The sequence below is a fragment of the Pterocles gutturalis genome, unplaced genomic scaffold (assembly GCF_000699245.1).
Source record: "Pterocles gutturalis isolate BGI_N339 unplaced genomic scaffold, ASM69924v1 scaffold43722, whole genome shotgun sequence".
In the NCBI taxonomy this organism is placed as follows: Eukaryota; Metazoa; Chordata; class Aves; order Pterocliformes; family Pteroclidae; genus Pterocles; species Pterocles gutturalis.
In genome coordinates this window covers 26,611-45,402 of record NW_010114592.1, presented here as the reverse complement: position 1 = coordinate 45,402, position 18,792 = coordinate 26,611, and the positions used below count along the sequence as shown (strand labels likewise).

Genomic DNA, 18,792 nt, shown 5'->3' with positions numbered 1-18,792 from the left:
AACTCTGTCCAAGTCACCGTTAAGGTAAATTTCTAAAGAACTTTTTCTTATCCTGTATTGCTTACAACATATTATATGTATCTTAAAAGACCAAAACAAAACTGTGTCACATGCACTTTAAGATTATATTTTGTGCTAATTACAAAACTGAATATATTAGAACCCAACTGCAAAGGCAGAAGTACCGTACAATAACACATGACCACCACAAGGAATGAATACAACGTTACTGATGCATTGCATGCAGAGACCAGCATTTGTTATTCTTACCTGCTTCACAGGAACACACCAAGAAATCCTTTTATTAATCTAAATAAGTAAACAGTTACCGGTTTCTTGTTACTGTACAGTACAACTGGACTACCTTTTCCAGTGTTGTCCGTCTTCTTAAAATAATTGACATTAATACCAATTTTCACAGCTGAAAAATACTTGCTACTTTGATACTTCCTGCAGTTCCACTTATTTGACCACTTCAACATGAAACAATGAAACCACAGATACCTTTAATTGGAAACCTGGGTTTGTGTCAGACAAATTCTCTAGGATTTATCTAGAAGTCAGTGATTTCAGCCTTAATACATTGCACCAAACAATACTGAGTAGCTTATGTCAGTAATGGTCGCTACACAAAACTGCAGATGATTTGGAAAACATGACATTTAAGTTTAAAACAAACACAAAAAAAGTTGGTTGCACACTTCAATGTGAATACTTAAGTAACAGTATCACAGTTAGCTTTCTTCAACAACATGTTATTTCAGGAATAGTTGAGGCCCAAAAGCGTCATAGTGTGTTTGAGTGCTGTTTCCTCTACAAATCTTACATTAACATGATCTTGGTTTTCGTATGGATGCACACCTAGAAAAACATTGTGAGAAAGTTAGTATTTACAAAATCATAAGTGTTCTTGTCCTGCAGTCTATTAAGCATCTTGATCTACAATACTAAAAGATAAGGTAATAGACAGAACTGTGTTTTCATTTACTCAAAATACCTCCAGCTTTCAGTGGAGCCATTTGGATGCTCACCCATGGCAGAACCTTTCCTGTCAGTAAATGACAGACCAGCTCTGGAGGCCACCAGGGATTTCCTACTACATTCTACACTGGGGAAGCCAAAACAAGCTTTAAGCACAGTGGCTAGGTTTGTGCTAGTACATAAAATGCACCAGGGCACATTCTCTTATAGTTCTATACAGTTTCACTCTTCTTCCTCCTCAAATGGGATGGTATCCATACATGGAGAATCCTGTTCTAGCCTTAAGGTCCTTATCCCGACTTTATTTTGCTTACTAATGTAGGCATAGCCAGTAATACTAACAGGTATAATGCTTCCTTTAAGGCACCTTGCTTTTTGAGTGGAATTCAAAATCTTCAGGTTCACTGTATGAAGCAAGTGCCCTAACCAATTTGAATTTAATTTCAAAAAGAAGGAACAGTGTTGAAATAGAAAAATGCCTGTTACCTCAGAGCACCTCCTGACCTAGTGATCTCAGTGTCTTTTCTGAAGTGGAAAATCTTATTTTAGTTGCCTCTTAGCCATCATACTGTATAAATAGGGAACAGGCTATTCTCCTCATTTGAACACAGAATAACAAGCTACCACCACACTGGACATGACCCATGTTTCACTACATGTGTTCACTACAAGTTTGCCAGTTGGATTCAACACACAGAGGATTCGGATAAAAGGATACACAGTGAAGAAGCCGCTGACAACTCCCATCAGCAGCAAGACAACCAAACCTACATGTTCAGACATCACTGAAATTTTAGAACTCAGTTGTGTCAATATAGTCAGGATATGGCTGAGTGTGAGCACCAAAGAGTAACAAATTCTGATCTTCCCAAGTACGGAATTAACATTACCTTGACTCTCTATCTCTGCCAGCATATTAGTCAGGTAATTCAGTGGCAAAAACTCTACAGGGACCGAGAGTCTCTCAGGAATAGGCCTGCTGCACTGAAAGGAAGAATATTTCAGGTTAGTTCACAAAGTCAAGTGTGCAAATTGCAGTGTTATATTTAGTGTGTTATAGTCTACAGAAAGGACAGGAATGTCAAAACTGTCAAAGCAAAAGACTTTTAAAAACTGGCCTATGTGCTCTTACCTGCCTGTTCCCCAGCTTCTCAAGCAAAAGTTTCACATATTTCCGTGCAATTAAATTAGCATTTACTGGATGATTCCAAAACTGGTGGATCTTTTGACCAAGAGTCTAGTAAACAAAAAACAAAAGCCAAAACCTGAGAACATAAATACAGGACAGTGGAAACTTAGAAAGGTGAAAATGAGGAAAAAAAACAGAAACAAAATCCAGGCTGTAACACAGTGCTTTGCTTCCAAACACTGATGACAGAAGCCTAGCCGTCATAATTTTTAGCCTCAGAGCCTTCCTTTCAGAGCCAGTAACTAAGAGATTAGAATATGCTCCCAAAACATGGGAAACAATCAAAACCTTGCTACTAAGTACCCACTGAGCTACTCACTGAGTTTCTATTAATCAGTCTGTCCCATTCTCTCTGTCCCACTTTGCATGTGCACTTAAATATTAATTGAGGCTTAAAATGACCATTTATCCTTTACTGTGGCTCTCTGGTTTAGACTCATTCTTCTTCCACAGAACAACACAGATGCCCCATTCCTCAGTGCTGTGTTCAGAACAGAGCTTCTCTCAGGCTCAGTTTAAGGAAACTTACAAAAGCAGAATGCCAGCAGAGAGAGATACTGGGAACACAATTTGCATCCCATTATTCAGGACATTGTCCTGTGAATTGATAGCATTCCCAAAGGCAAGAGAGATTCAAACCCAGATGTCCCAAAGCTTCCAATCCTAACCAATAAGCAAACAAATATGAACACACTGTGAAATTAGCTCCACCTTCTGCTATTTTTTCCCTATCTAGATTCCACCCCCCCACACACACTTTTATCTGTATTGCAACACAGACTACTGAAAGCGTTCATTCAGGAAACGCTGGACAGTTTCACTGGTGCTTAGATACTTGCTTCTGATGCAACTGAAGTAATCTATGAACGTAACCTGCTCAAAATAGTCCGAGTCACCCCAAAGTGTCCTTTTTGGCAAACAAACAATTCACTGCATTTTTTCCCAAAGCTGTAGATAGATACAATAAGGCATTGAGTCCACTGTGCATAACTAGCAGTACATGTCCCCTAAAGCACTCACAGCTCAGCCCCTCACGTCAAAGCGCGGTTGGAATGGTGTTCCCCACCCACCAGGCCTGGGGCTGACAGCTCCAGGAGGCCCCGCGCTGAGCCCAGCTCACCAACCCATGCCCAAAACAAGATACAGAGAACAAAGAGTGTCCTGTGGAGTTCTATTTCCCTACCCCTTTCAAAACTGCTGCCAAATAAAGAAGCCCTTGTTAGAGAAAACCAAAGTGGCACTTCTGGCCATTTGAACTACATGTAACAGCCCATAATGAGCAAACAATAAGCAACTTATGTTGAGAAAAGCCTGTTCTACAGCAAGGCACTCCCCAAGGGGGGATCCCTGGTTTTCCTCTGCTCACTGAGATGTTGTGCTTCATCTACAGTACTGTCATGTGCGCTAGGAAGTAAAAGGGGAAGAGGGGAAGTTAATGTCCCATTCTGTTGCAACTTTTAATGGAGCATCAGTAATTAGTCCCAGCACGTGGCTAAATGAGTCACCTCACCAACGGGCGAGGCTGGGAGATTCCACAGAGGGGAAGATGTAATTCAGTCCCTGCCACCGGGTTGTGATATGCTCAGATTTTACAGGTTTTACTGTACCACCTTTTGAACCTATTTGATAAAATGAATAAAACTAAAAACAGAGATCATAAGTGAGAAAGGCATTTGTGGATGCTAAAAACCATACACACAATCCTCTTTAAACCCCATAAAACTGTTATTGCTTTATGCAGATGAGTACCCAACAGAAGTGTCAGCCTTGTCTATTTGACTCCTGCAGGGTACTAGAGACACTGTAAAACACTAATGACAAATCTACAGTTATCAGCGTACCCTACAGGGCACGAGCAGCAGATTGAGAGCCTGTGGAGGCTCAGGTTATATCTGTGGCCTATTTGAACGGTGTCTTCCATTCATTTGATCCTATGCAGAGGGAGGAATTTCCTATCAATTCTAAAATCCAAGAAATGACATCCAAAGTTATTAGTTACCTCAGGAAGCCTCATAACAATACTGAACTTCAGCTTTTCATTCTCCTCAGTGTCATCCAGATCTACAAGGGAAAAACAAAACAAAACAAATCCATCACTCTTAGTGATAACCACGTAACTAGAACTTTCAACTTTCACATAAGACATTCTGAATAAATACCACCTCTCTAAGGAAATGAAAATTTTAATTCTAAATAAGGGTTATTAGGAGTGTTCTTTATGTTTATACTGTTTATATTATACTGTTTATAATATTTTATTTACAAAGATCAGGCACAGACAGATGCTGCATATTGTGTCCCTTTTCTTCAACACTGGAGAAATAGCACATTACAAGGGAATACAGTTGCAGCTGATGAAATGCATTACTGTTCGGGAGCTTTAGCACAGTGCTGCTGTATCCCAGGAAACTTATGCTACAGTTCTGTCTTCCTTCTCATCTCGAAAAGGCAATTAACATGGATGTGATGCTAACTGTGACCTGCAACTGCCAATCTGCCTCACTCCCCATTTTGTTCTGAAGCCTTAGGCTCCTCTTCATGACTATACAGGTTCTGATATATATATATATATATATGACTATACAGAACTGACTAACTCCCACCTTTAGGTAAACTTACAATAGATTTAGAAGACATTCACAACCTCAATATTTACTAAAAATATTGGGATGTTGGGTCAGGTAGGCTTTTGTTTACTTATTTGGAATTTTAACTTCCTAGCACTGAGTTTCTAGCCATTTACCAATCCTAGCACTAGGATTATCTTGTTCCAAACATAATAAAAGCAAAAGATGAGGACTGGATGGCAGACTAACTTCCTTACACATAGCTGTGCACTTTCATATAGTCACAGAAATCCCCCAACAAATTCTATGATGGTCTTTAGTATTTACTTTTCTAAGAAGTGCCAAGTGGAAAAATTATAAACTCAAACTCTCCCCAAAGATATATTTGTTTGTCTACGACAATAAAGCTCAATTAATATAGTCTGAGCCATAATTTTCTCCTTTCAGCTGGGCAACGCCATCAACTACAGCGCTCAGTGAAAGAGCACTCTAGAAGAAGAACCGAGTCTCCTGGGCAGTATTCCCGTGTGTCTGAGTTTGAATGGCTGAAAGGACAGCACTCCCAGTCAGCTGGCTGGTAACAAATGAAACACATTAAACTCACTGTACCTCTCAGCAATTTCCTGACACAGGTTTCTGTCAAATGCAAGACTCCATTATCAATATAGTGCAGGAGAGTGTGCAGAGGAAGACATCGAACACCAAGGCCCAAGTGCAGAGTGTGAAAACCTATGAAAGAGAGACAAACTTGTTTGGTATCACAATGTATATTTTTTCCTAAATCTGTGTTAGAGACTGGCATTACTCTACGGCCAACTCTCTTCTTCTGACTGTTTATAGGTAGTGAGGAAATCGGTTTATCAGCAGCCATGTAGTCTTATTTAGGCATCGTTTAAGTCCTCTCAAGTGCAAGAAAGAAGAAAGTCAAGGGGACTGAAAACATTCGTTATAGTCATACGTGGTCATTAAACATCTCCAAGGCCTTGCCCTATGTCTGAATTGCTCTATTATTTTGCCTTTTATCTCCCTCTTTCTTCCTAATGAATCAAAACCAGAGACCTCAGCACCCTCAGTACGTGGCTCCCACCCACACATTCCCACAGGCAGCATTAAGACTTCAGTTTCTCACTTAACATCAGCCAGATGATGGTCTTGTCATCACGTGACACTTTTATGTGGCAGCATTTGTGCCCACACAGTGTAAGTTTGAGGGACAACCTCATACCAAAATCAGTTTCAAAGATTGAAGACAGATCAGGAAATACAAACTAGAAAGATTCAAATAGAATCAGAAAGCATTACAAAATTAAGAAGTCTTTTCCTAACAAAAACAAGCAAGTGCTTTGAAAAGACTAAGTGATTATGAGGAGCTCTAGGAAACACAAGTCTACTATCAAGATCAGCTCTTCCATAAAGCTGGAGGTAATCCTTTCAGGATAAAACCAAAAAAAATATTAGCAGGGCAACATGAAGAGAAAAACACTTTTTTTTTTTTTTCTCCAGGATAGAATTTTCCCATGGAGCCCTTCACACTAAAGTCCAGTTGCCCAAGAAAAATATATAAGTGAAAAAAGTCTAAATCTTAGTTCTGAGCTAAGACTGTTCCCAAACACTCCACTGGAAGCTGAAAACAGAACTAAACCTCTGATTTGTTGTCTCTATTTGCAGTAACTATTCAGTTTTGTTTCATTTCACTTGCATGTGTTTATGGAGGGTCTTGCCCTCTCTAACTGTCTCGAATAGATTTCAATACTGCCAAAGCTAACTTGACACGTGTGCTGCAACTAGCGCTCCTGGGAGCAATTCATAGCACTGCTCTCCTTGCTTAGGATTAAACCAGCAAAACATACGACTTACCAGGAGGTAAAGGCATGCACATGCCATTTGCAGCTTCCAGAATCCGACTCATGATGTGAAACACTGCAAACTCTTCCGTACTTCCTCTCTCATCACTGTATTTAACAAAGTAGCAAAGCATAAGGAACCTCTCCTGGCTACACAGTCAATTTGTTGTACTACACTTGCACTAGATGCATGCATTTGGGGTGAATTGCCACGGGATGCTATTGTTTGCTTAGGTGTCTGTCACCTAACAGCCCTAGCTGTTCATCTAAATGTTGACACACAATATATCTGTGGTGTCCCCTTTCTCCTTCCCCCACTCCAAGTCTCTCAGCAGTACCTGGTATCAACAGCACCTGCTGAAATATTTTGAGTATTGCTATAAGTGACCTGGCTTTATAGGTGTTCAACACCCACTACCCTGCTTGAGACCACTGTGAACTCAGCAACTTTGAGCTCCAGCTGTAAAACCACCTAGATGATGAATATTCACGTTGGCTTAGAGAGGGCCAGCAGGATCATTGAAAAGCGTACATGACAGTCATATTGACATTCACAGAGTAAGTACTGACTGTTTAAGTGAGTAGTATTCTTGAAGACCAAAATTATTATGCATTAGTATGTATTATTTAAAACGCAGATTGAAAACTTTAACAAATTACTTGCTCACAAGCAGAAGATGCAGGAATGAAGCTGGTATCTCCTCCAAACTTCTTTCATTATTCGATGTATCAGATTCAGCTAAAACAAAAAAAGACAATGTTTCTAGGATCACGTGTACAGCAGGTCCTTGTCCTTCATTCATTTCACACACCAGTTTATGTTAAAAACTTACCATGAGACTCCTACTAAGACTTCAGCATTTATATTTTTTTCTAGGGGCTTAAAACGTAAAATTGATTAAGATTTGAATTAACTGAATTGCTCTCTTCCAGAAGTTTAAAGTAAGTGCTTCTAGCTCATGAAAACATTGTGCAAAACATTCAGCATCTTAACACATTGTGCTTCTTGAGAATCAACTGATCTCATGCTCTTGCATCAAACTCTCAGAGATCTGTTTGCCATGAAAGCAAAAACTCCATGTCCAAGTGGCTGAGCATTTGGCAAGGAAAGGTCCCTAGGGCCCAGACAAAACTGGATGATGCTGAAGACAGGGGAACACTCAGTTTGCTGAAAAAAGTCTGCAGGAGGAATCGCAAATCTAGTCCTGTTAAGGAGGAAAGATGAGACAAGCAAATGCCTCTTCTCATCTGTCCATAGTGAAGTAAAAGTAAAACTGTCCTCCTTTTTGTCCATAGTGAAGTAAAACAATCCCTTGGCCCATATTGTTGCTTCTTTGCACTCCCAGGCTAACCTCCAGCACAGACTGTCAGCATATGAAAGCCACAAGCCCTGTTCTCACTTGGGTCTTCTAATCTTCTGCAGCTGAAAGGGAGAAACATGCATGAAAGAGCTGAAATAACTTCCTCTAGCTGGCCCCTCATGGTTACCATGTGTAACCACTTCCGTTTGGCAGTAACAGAACTGAGACACTTCCTCTAGGCCTTTTATCTCTGAGCCTCAAAGTGCACTAATCAATCAATCCCATGAAACTCCTTGGAAGCAAGTCTGACCCCCATTTTGCAGAGAGGTGTTACAAGAAGTTACAAAACCTTTTCCCCCCTAAGATGGCCAGAATCCGGGAATCCTTTTTCCTATCCTCTTTTCTCCTCATAGACTCTGCTCCCTCCAACCTCTAACTTGTCACAGGCTCCGAGCAAGAGAGAAACAAGACGCACAGGAAAGGTTCATATGCAAACGCCACAACAGGAATACTGGTCTCATAACGCTCCCGAGTGCTCTCCTCTGTACCTTGGCCAGAAAGCTCTACCAGGTAGCACCTTTTTCCTCCACCACTCCATCCAGCCTTGCACAGCTACCTGATGCAAAATAACCACCTAATGCTTTCAATCTTCATACTTTCTGGATTCAGTGGAAAGTTCCAGTTTAATCTCTCTGTAGTACGGCAAGTTTTCTTCACTCGTTTTCCATGAAAGGAGCGATTTTCAGTTTTCAGAGAAGGGTCTCACAAGAACTGCACCTGCTGCTGGAATGACTTTCATCTTTGGCCAGCACACAGGGTGCAGCTAAGGCCTCTGTATCAGGAGCTACAGCTGGATCTTCAGATCAGCGTTGAGGTGAAGGAAAGCTTCTTATAAACTCCAGAATCATCAGAATCATCTCTTAGTATTTGTGCAACAAAAATTGTGAAGGGTCTCACAAGAACTGCACCTGCTGCTGGAATGACTTTCATCTTTGGCCAGCACACAGGGTGCAGCTAAGGCCTCTGTATCAGGAGCTACAGCTGGATCTTCAGATCAGCGTTGAGGTGAAGGAAAGCTTCTTATAAACTCCAGAATCATCTCTTAGTATTTGTGCAATAAAAATTGTTTTCATGGGTGTGACACTCCAGAATCAATATTCTTTGCTTAACAATACAGCAAACTGTATAGCTTTCGCAGGGTATAAAGAAAACTAAGTCATAGTCAACCTAGCTATCACAAAATACTTAAATGCTTGTGACATGACATCCCCAACAACAGCACTTTGGAGACCAGCCACAACGGACATTGTAGAAAACACACAGACAGAGAGGCCATGTCTCAAACTTTTTTCACACAGAGGACAACATCCATGAGAGAAAAGAAACATATATGTTTCATAGGAGGAGTACAGGCAGATGCTTCTCCAAGGCTAGCAGCAGGTCTCTGGAGGAACCAAGTTAAGAGCTAAGCCCATACCTTCATGGCAAAGCCATTGTTCATTTAGTAACAAAGATGTAGAAGGTGAGTTTTTTCTGTGCAAGTATCAGAAGACATTTCCTTTGGAGTGTTCTAAACTAGTGAGAGAAAACATGATCAACAGCAAGACAGTGCATGCAGGGTGGCCTAGGCTGACATTTGCAAAACATCTTGCTGTCTTGAAACATCTACCTCTGCAGGCAAAGGTGCTGAGCAGACTGAAGTTCCAGAAAGTCATTCGTAGCCACAAGTGCTCAGCTCCTGTGGCTGTTCCTACAGGAAAGACATGGAAGCAGCTGGAGAAAAGAATCAGAAGCAAAGGCGAAAATTGAGTAAGACAAGGTCTTGCTGTCTTCCAGATTCCCTCCTGCACAGGGAATATGAGTCAGTCCTCCTCCTGAGGAAACTCAAATCCAAATGGTGCCTGTCTTCTATTCCTCTGCAGTGGAGACCTCATCAGCCAATAGCCACAGGACACCAGCCCAGAAGGTGCAGCCACTGCAGCAACTTTCAGAGAAATTTCAAGAGCGTATTCTGGTCTGTCTCTTTCTTGTGCCACTGGCCATCTGTTCACTCTGCCTCCTCTTCTGTTTGCTGTCAGGGCAGCAAATGTCATGCTGCTTCTGTAAGTTATTTCCCCTCTTTTCTGCCCTGCTGAAATGAAAAGACTGAGGGAAATAGATACAGAGTAAAGCTAAGACAAAGAGGTTGCAGAGGAGAGAGATAATATAGACACACAAACAACTACTGCAGGCTAGGTGGCATGTGAACTGGTAACCAGGAGTACCGGGCTCTGCAAACCTCCTCGGCAAACAAGGGAATTCCCAGTGAAACATTTCATTCACACTTCCCCAGGTTACTTCTCTGTTTACAAATGCACACAGTTCTCTGACAGCAACCAGCCACTAGTCTGTTGTTTTGAGAAACTGTTCATGGTCCCATGTCTTGGCTACTTCAACTCCAGCTGCAATTGATTTATACAGTGGCTACACACCATGGAGCCCTATTCTCAGCCACTCATTTGCTCCTGAATGTAATAAAAAATATTTTATGAAAGCACACAGACAAGCAAATAATTTCAAGTGTCTTCCTGTTTCATTAGTTTCAGTAGCTCAGCTACATGCTGCTGATGCTACAGAAAACTGTCAGAAGAATCAAGCCAATTCATTCCCCTGAAGAACTTTGTAAAATCTGTAGAGGGAACTGTTTCTTCCGTACTCTAAGCAACCAATACAACTGCTTTTACTATTATTTAAGTATTATTAGTGCCTTTATCAATACATACAATACTAAGCAGCAAAACATGGTTAAACATCTTAAAAACAATCTCCTCCCAACAAATATATGCTATATACACACAGTATGTACCAAAGACCCTACCCTCCAACAAATACATGCTTGCTTACAATAGTGACTATGAAATCAAACCAACCAGGTTTGCAACGTAATCCAAAACTATTTGGTCAATCTTCTTTTTTCCTACATACTGCAGATGTCTCATAAGGTGATCCTTTAGCTGAGCAACCATCTAGAAAAAAAAAGCCAACAATTCAGTGTTCTTATGGCATCTTCAAAAAGATGCAAAAGCTCCAGCAGGTGCAGGGTCCTATCACTAAGCATTAGCACAAAAAAACGTTGCCCCGTTACAAAACTCATGAGATCTCAAGATACCATACGATGATACCAAATTCAACAGCAGATATGAATATCAAAATGGTAACTTGATGCAAATTTAGCAAAATGAGCACCAAGTTGAACTTTCAATGACATTAAAGAGATAAAGCTTACAGTTCTTATCTCTCTCTGGTTCAAGTCAAGTGAACAGGGTGAAAGAAGGACTTCAATGTGAACATTGAATCCTGAGAATATAAATATTTATTACATACAAATAAACCTGAGAGATTTTACAATAGAGAGAACTATCACAGGTACAGTTCGTGATAGCAGCCAAGAACGCAAGAGCCTGTGTGATTACTGGCAACTTCAGGTTAAACATTAATTGTAAAATCTTTAAAATCAGATGTTTGTTATCATACAGTCCATGCCACTCTCTGCCTTCTCCTTTTTGCAATATTCTCTGACCCCAGGTAGCTTCTGATTGCAACTCAAGTCCATGCAGATTCTTTGCTGAGAATTACTATGAAGAGTTATTTGTGTCAAAGCTCAGAGAAAAACTTAGGCAAATAAAATCTCTGTCACAAGCAGTTTACAAGTAGATTAATCTCAATATGTCAGGACAGCAATAGGAAATTAGGAAAATACTGACAAAGGACAGCAGTGAGCTGCTTTTTTGGATCTGTCTGAATAAACTGCAGGGAAGGAATGTAGAGAAGCTTCAGAGAATGAGAGGCAGAACTTGAAAAAAAGGGGCAAGAGTGCAAAAAATGAAAGTTGGGGTTAGATTTGGACAGGCAGGGAAGAGTTGATGTGCTCTTCACAGACGCAGTGCTGAGAACTTCCAGTGCATGAGAAAGAGTTTTATTTGGTTTTGATAGTAAGAACCAGAGATAAGCAAAGATGTGTATTTAGACAGAGAGAGCACAGGTAGGGATTTGAGAGAGGATTTATTACCCAGAAGCATAAGGACGGTAGGTCCTTTGGGGACATCATCAGTGAAAACAGTGCAAAAGAGAAAGGGATCTCAGAATAGCCACAGCAGTCCCACAAGTGAGGTAGAAGGAAAAGGAGACAGTAAAAAGATGTTAAAATGAGGAGCAAAAAGATCTGTGATCTTCTCTTTCAGGTAAGCAGTGGGTGGGGAATTTCCCTATACATGTTTTAAGGATGTGAAGTAGCCCCAAAATAACTGACAGATTAAGATGAACTCCAGGAGGATGGAATAAGAGTTTCTAGCAAAAGAAAAATTGTATTGGGAAAAAGCATTTTGACAAACAAAGTTTCCATTGCTGTTTTTCCCCTATGCCTTAGGATATCATGACCTGCTAAGATGATATCATGACTATGAACTCTAAAACTTGGGAAAAACCACGTTGGTCCCGTAGTTACTCTGAGTGAGCTTCCACTCAGCACTGGAACTTATAAGCTTACTCTTTACATTTGTTGAGGCTGTGCGTCCTCTAGTGTACACTGTGACAAAAGCACATACCAGTCCCATTAGTAATTGCTGCTGATAATCTTCCTCTTGAAAGAGAGGTATTAGCCTTTCCTCTGAAACAAAGAGAGCAAGAATCATTCAAGGACATGATGCTACAGAAATACCACAAGACTTCAACCAGCTTCAAAAGTACCTAGAAACATACACAAGCAAACAGAAGTTGTGGTTTTATCTACTCCCCTACAGAACTAGCGAAGAATCAAGGACTGTGTAAGAGAGAAGTAAGGAATGGAAAATAACTCTGTATCTGCCATCTTCTCCCTCAAGTGTTTAACACTGAGCATAGAGGAACACAAGCCTGTCACACCTCTTTACACTTCATTTGAATTACTCTTTGATATTTAAGTAAGAGTTATCACAGTGTGTTGACTCAGCAGAGCAGATGCACAGAGAACCTTCTGGTAACACCGGTGCAAATGTGTATGCTACTTAAATCTTGTGATTTACAAACAAACAAGCTAAAACAGCTGCATGGGTTTTCCAAGGAAATGGCTAGACAAAAAGTAAATACTCCACAGCATCACCTCCCATTTTCTTGGTTCTCTCCCATGATCTGGCTGCTTCTGTTATTCTGATTTGCAGACCGCTATGTAAAAGATCACAACTTCTCTAACCAAACGGAAGGAGGTTATAGTATCCACTGAAGTTTAAACCCTGTATTTCCTAAACAACACTTCCTGTCTACTAACAGCAAAGGAAAAAAAAAAACAATCTCCTATTTCATCATGTAGCATAAAATCAAGTCAACATTTTACAAACCTAAGTGTGAAATTTTTGCAAAGTTCTTTCCAGCCATCTTGGCTCACCTTGAAATATATTTACTCCACCACTTAGCGGCACAAAGATCTGTGTTGCTTGATTTTAAAGGTCCTGAAGAAAAAACTACAGGGAAGATACACTCCATTGATGCTTATTACTGGCTGGCAGCTATCTAGAAATTCTCTAGTAACAGTTAAACATCTGACTTCTTTATCAATAAGCACCTTTGGCAAACATGAACCTGAGGCTAGCAAAGTTGATACAAGGTCCCTCAAAGTCAGAGCCCGCAGCAATAACCAGCAGTGGTGTTGATGACCCGTGTTAGGGGCTGGAAATGAATGCACTGAAAATTCTTCATATTAAAAGGAGCGAGCAGCACTTAGATCAGCATCATTTCACAGAACAGCGACAGAGCACATAGAAGGCACTGGTGTGTAAACAGCAGGAACATAATTTTCTACTGAATTCAGTCTTACTTATTGTTGCAGAGGAACTGAGATCACAAAAATCTCAAGTGTTCCTGGCCTAAGGAAATTACTGCATGTCTGCTTTCTCTACACCACGATTTTTCACCAGGCATAATCTCCCATGGTACACACGTTCTAGAGTTGCAAAGGAGCTATGAGTGGACAAGACTCAGCAGTAACATGGCATCACTGATACCCCGCTCCAGGAGAAAAATCCCGAAGGAGAAATCCTTAGGCAGACAAAGGTTTACTGCTTATGTTCTTAGATACAATATGAAGTAAGAACTTTTTTTTCAAGGGTTTCCTAGTCAGTATATGATCCTATCATGACTATCAGAGAAGAAGTTTTCCTCTAATCTAATAATGCTCATCTTAATGCCTCAAACTCTTTAGTGGTGAAAACATACACAGCAATTTCTTTTTAGCCAACAGCAGCTAGATGGAAATATTCTAATAAATCTTACAGCTAAGGCCTACATCAAGACAACATTTACTTACCAGGGTCCCAAGTGTCCAGATGAGAAAGCACCCTGGGTTTTGAAACAAAAAATCAGCTTGCTTCATATGCATTATTCTAAAGGATTTCATAAGGACATTCACAAGCTTAAACAACCCTTTGATCTTTCAAAGACAGTAAAGAAATCCAAAAACTGTACATGTGACTACATTTAGTACAGACATTAAAAAAATTCTACCTGTCTCAGTTGCATAAGATGAACTCTTTACCACAAATTCCCTAGCTCTAGAGGCCTGGAGATTCAAGATCCTGCTCTAGTGATTACAAGGGCTCCAATAATTGATTTTCAGATGGATAATATTCTTTAAAGTAAGACATCTAATCAGATACCTAACCAGCTATTTAAACGGCACATTAAATCCTTCAACATACTCCACCAAAACAGGAAAGGTTAAGTATAATAGAAAACAGTACCTACTTTTTGGCATTTTCAAAAATATTCCTCAAATATGCTGTGGTTCTTCTCTCTTCTCTCTGGTTTGTAAACAAACAAAAATCCCCAAATGAACAAAGTACGCAGCCAATTAAAATACTTCCTGATAAAACGCAGATGAGAAATTAAGCTGGTTTTGCCTTTGAATTGAAATAATGCACAGTGGGGCTTCAGCCCACCTGCCAACTACCCATGCTCACAGGCACTCACTCACACACATCTAACCTATCTGGCAATACAGGTACATGCAATCTCAGCTTTTGTTTAGTTTCTCGCATTATTTTAACAAAATAAGATTCATAGGCAATCACCTTATACGTAAAATGACTGCACGTCTTTGCGCTTCTCATAATCAGATTTACACTTCTATATCCTCAAATAAAAAAAAAAGCTAACTCGTCTGTGCTTGGCTTTAAAACATCCACTTCACAGGCAGCTCTGGAGACTGTTTCAGTGCACACATATTTACCTGTTCTGAAAGGTGACGCCATTCCCTCCTGAGCACATTATTGCGGTAATGTAAGTGTGGCTCTGCATACTTCACACTCTCCAAGTTTGAGCTGAGTTTCCCCCAGAAGCCTTTGGAGTTTCGGAACTGCAAAGTATTGCAGGGAAAGCATGAATACAGGGTGCACTCTTAAAGAAATACCTAACCACCCTTCTACTAAGTGACCAGAAAGAATTATCATTAATGTAGCTTCATAAAAATCTAAGTGAGAAAAGTTAAACAAAAGCAGTTACACTATTTTTTCCCAGTACATTTATTTCCTTGATTTGACAGCAGGGGTAGCACTTACTTAAACTTGAGGTCAAGATTTGGTGCCTGTAAAGCAGAAACTTTGCCACCTTGGGACCCTTTCCAGTTGCTGGGAAGAAATTTGTACTTCTAGGTCATAATTCATCTGACCTATTTCAGATGTTTGTGATGGGATGGGAAGGACTGCACCACAGACTACACTGGCCATATTGTCTAGACTTCTGCTGACTGTAAAAGGAGCCTTAAGCAACTGACTTAGATGCAAATGTTTACATTTGGTCAAATAAAACCTATTCTGGGTTTATAGTAGTTCCAAATAGAGGAACACCACCATGACCCCAGCAGCTGCAGGATGCCACTATTTTCAAGCTGCATCAATACTTACATTGAAAACATCCATTTTCCAGCCTCAAGTAACAGTGCCTCATCCCAGACAAGAAACAAAATCCAAACATTTCCATAGCAATTCTAAAACTCTAATGCTGAAATTAATTTAAAAACTCATCTGTGAACAGACAGGAGGAAAAAAAAACACACAAACAAACACACACAGGTTTCCTGAGCTAGTTCTTGGACTGGGTATAAAGATCTGAAGCCACTGTTTATAAAGCTGGAGTGATGTGATCATTGCTGAGAAAAAGATGAGATTAAGGGAATTTATTTTTTTTTTCAGTTTTAAAAAATGAGATGGTACTAGCTGTTCTTGCCCCCCTTTACATACATTTACCTTCCCATACAGACGCTACCATGGTGACATTTGAAGGAAAAGAAGTTTGAGTTCACAATATTTCTCTGTTTTGCATTAACAAACTGGATTTTGCTCTCTCCCCCCTACTTCTCTACAATGACAATAACTTTAGAAGAAAACATCAGAAGCCTTCAAAACCACTTCCTACTATAAACTATGATTTGCCAAGGAAAACAAATTACAGAGACTCAATCCTGCCAGCCACTTCCCTGTCACTGCCAGTGCTGATTGTCACTTTATTGTTGTAGCTGCAGCAGAGAATAATAAATCTCCTTTTTTGCTTCATGTTAGTTATATTTAGCTGCTGGAAACTAGGAGTACATATAGCACCCCATCTTCACCCTGCTGGAGCTTACTAACAAGATCTACAACACACTACTGCAGTATGTTGCCTAAATGTTACCAATATGAAAGCAGAGAAATACCAAGAACACAGCGTAAGGGTATCATCTAGTGACGAATTTATGCAACTGCGACAGCACCACCACTGCAAAACAGCATTCAGGCCACACTGGAGTTTGTTTGATGTGTGGCAGGGGGGAAGCAAGACAGAAAGTGTCTTTCGTATTTTGAGTCTGTAACAGGAAGTGGTAGACTACAGAATTAAAAGCATTCACCACTGAAAAGCTGCACTTTATTAGATCTCATTAAAAAGTCAGAAGTTTAAAAATAAATGATTTTTTAATTAAATCTGTTATTTCTTGAGGATCATCAGGGCAAGGGCTGGAAAGAGAAGGTTTCTTCATCTTAGGTGGTATTTATTTTGCAGACATTTCTAGAGAGTCAGGAATTAATACCTAAGCATGAATGCCAAAAAGACACTGTATTGCCAGAAGTCAAAGCATGGCCTTTACCAGTTTGCAACCCATGAAAAGCTCCCATGAAGCCTTTCATAAGTAGTGGTCTTTTAACTGAGGACAGAGGGAGCTCTCTGCTATATCCCCCTGAAAGGATGCAGGGTGACAATGACCTTTAAGAGGCACATGTCCTCTCCGGGGGAACTGTAGTGCCATGTCTCCCTGGCAGTAAAGGTATTCAGAGAGCCACGTAACCAACTACATAGCTGCACAGGCAGATACTCCTTAAAACATCACTCTTCACCCCAGTGGCTCAGCACAGCATGACGGAGAGGCTGCCTTTTCCTGTGCTGATCCCTCTGACAATTGCTTGCACTACACATCTTCACTCTCTTCCTGGACCTCCTCCTATTTTCTTCCCTTCTTCCTCACGCCCCTCCCTTCTCCCCTTCTGATCAAGCCTATTTGCACCCCTTCAAGTTTGGTTTCTGTGTTTAAAAATGAAAAAAAATAAAATCAGACTCTTAATCTGATTAATCTTAATCTGATTTATCCTTCGGTAAAGCTTTTTGACAATCGAACTCCGACTGTTCCCCCTTTCTCTCAATATCTCTTGCTGAACAGGAATTGAGTGACAAAAATACACCTACTACCCAAATATTTTTTGGGGAATACGGACACAGCCCTCCCAAAGGCTGTCAACAATTCATGGGCTTGAGAACTTCAAAAAAGCTTCTCAAAGCAACAATTCACCATTGTTTCTGTGAAATGCCATAAAATCTTTGCAAAAGAAATACTACCTGTAAGACCAGATTTGTCACCAGGGTCTGACTTGTGATGCCAACAACGCACACCAACTGAAAACCCACCAACTGCCCAGCTGAACGCAAGCTATGGTGGGTTTGTGCCACTGCAGCGGTACAAAGCAGCCAAAGCACTAAACCTTACCCTGTGTATTATCATCTTTGTCCTCACTCAAGAGTCAGAGCAATTTGCAATCAAAAGTAGCAGGAAATATTTGTCTTTAGTTCAACTCTGACCTTTTCAATCTGTTTAGGTTTCAGACAGAAATAGGAAATGAGTTCCACAATCAGGAAGTATAGCTGCTAAAGGCATTTGCCCCCAGGGGCTTGAGGTTCAATCTCAGACAAATTAAGGCCTGCTAACTTTGACCCCAGTGAATTACAGGGATTATCTAGCAACAAATTTTCTCAAGATCTGATTTTCCCAGGTGTCCCAGCTCTCAGGGCAGCCTTCTCAAGCAAAGCATGCAAAGCAGTCGTGTGAATCTGTAGCAGCACAGCAGTGATGCACTGTTGCAGAGTGAGTGAGCAGTGAGTAATTTCACTGATTTTAAAATATGTTGTGAATGCTAAAGCTTTATGACCTAATTATTAGCACTGGGGAGGAAACAGACTCTCATCTCTTTAAATTGCTATGTGAAACAATATTGTCCTGTATCCAGAGTCTACTCCCATGTCTTGCTGGCACTGTTGGGTTCAAGCTCCGATTCTTCACATTAGCCCTCCAGAACAAGCTGCTTATTAAAAGCCCCTTTCACATTTTGTAGGGGAACACTTAGGAAAATTTCAAGTATTTCTCTAAACTAGAGCTGAGAGAGTGGAATGGAAGACAGGAAGAATCATTCATGCTGTTTTCAATGGAAACTACAATTTCCTACCCAAATGGCATGTGCTCTCCCCATCCAGCTCACCACCTTTTCCAGGCTGTGCAGAAATTTGTCTAGATTTAGCTAGCAAAGCCCTGACATCAGTGCAATCACAGGATGCTCTGGACAAAACAAAGCGAGAGGGTCATGAACCACTGGTACCAATGGCAG

At 40.5% G+C, this 18,792-nt stretch overlaps 1 protein-coding gene across 1 annotated transcript in view; it reads right to left on the bottom strand.

Moving 5' to 3' along the window:
* Positions 1-760: 760 nt before the first annotated feature.
* GSAP (gamma-secretase activating protein) overlaps positions 761-18,792 on the bottom strand; it is a 41,629-nt gene continuing 23,597 nt past the window's right edge. The window contains exons 19-30 of the mRNA XM_010074865.1: positions 15,120-15,245; positions 14,636-14,691; positions 14,199-14,230; positions 12,466-12,527; positions 10,792-10,887; positions 7,250-7,320; positions 6,595-6,689; positions 5,347-5,466; positions 4,170-4,231; positions 2,114-2,218; positions 1,872-1,965; positions 761-861 (exon numbers count right to left, since the gene is read on the bottom strand). Of these exons, the coding sequence (XP_010073167.1) occupies positions 761-861; positions 1,872-1,965; positions 2,114-2,218; positions 4,170-4,231; positions 5,347-5,466; positions 6,595-6,689; positions 7,250-7,320; positions 10,792-10,887; positions 12,466-12,527; positions 14,199-14,230; positions 14,636-14,691; positions 15,120-15,245 (1,020 nt within the window). The remainder of the gene's footprint in view (positions 862-1,871; positions 1,966-2,113; positions 2,219-4,169; positions 4,232-5,346; positions 5,467-6,594; positions 6,690-7,249; positions 7,321-10,791; positions 10,888-12,465; positions 12,528-14,198; positions 14,231-14,635; positions 14,692-15,119; positions 15,246-18,792) is intronic.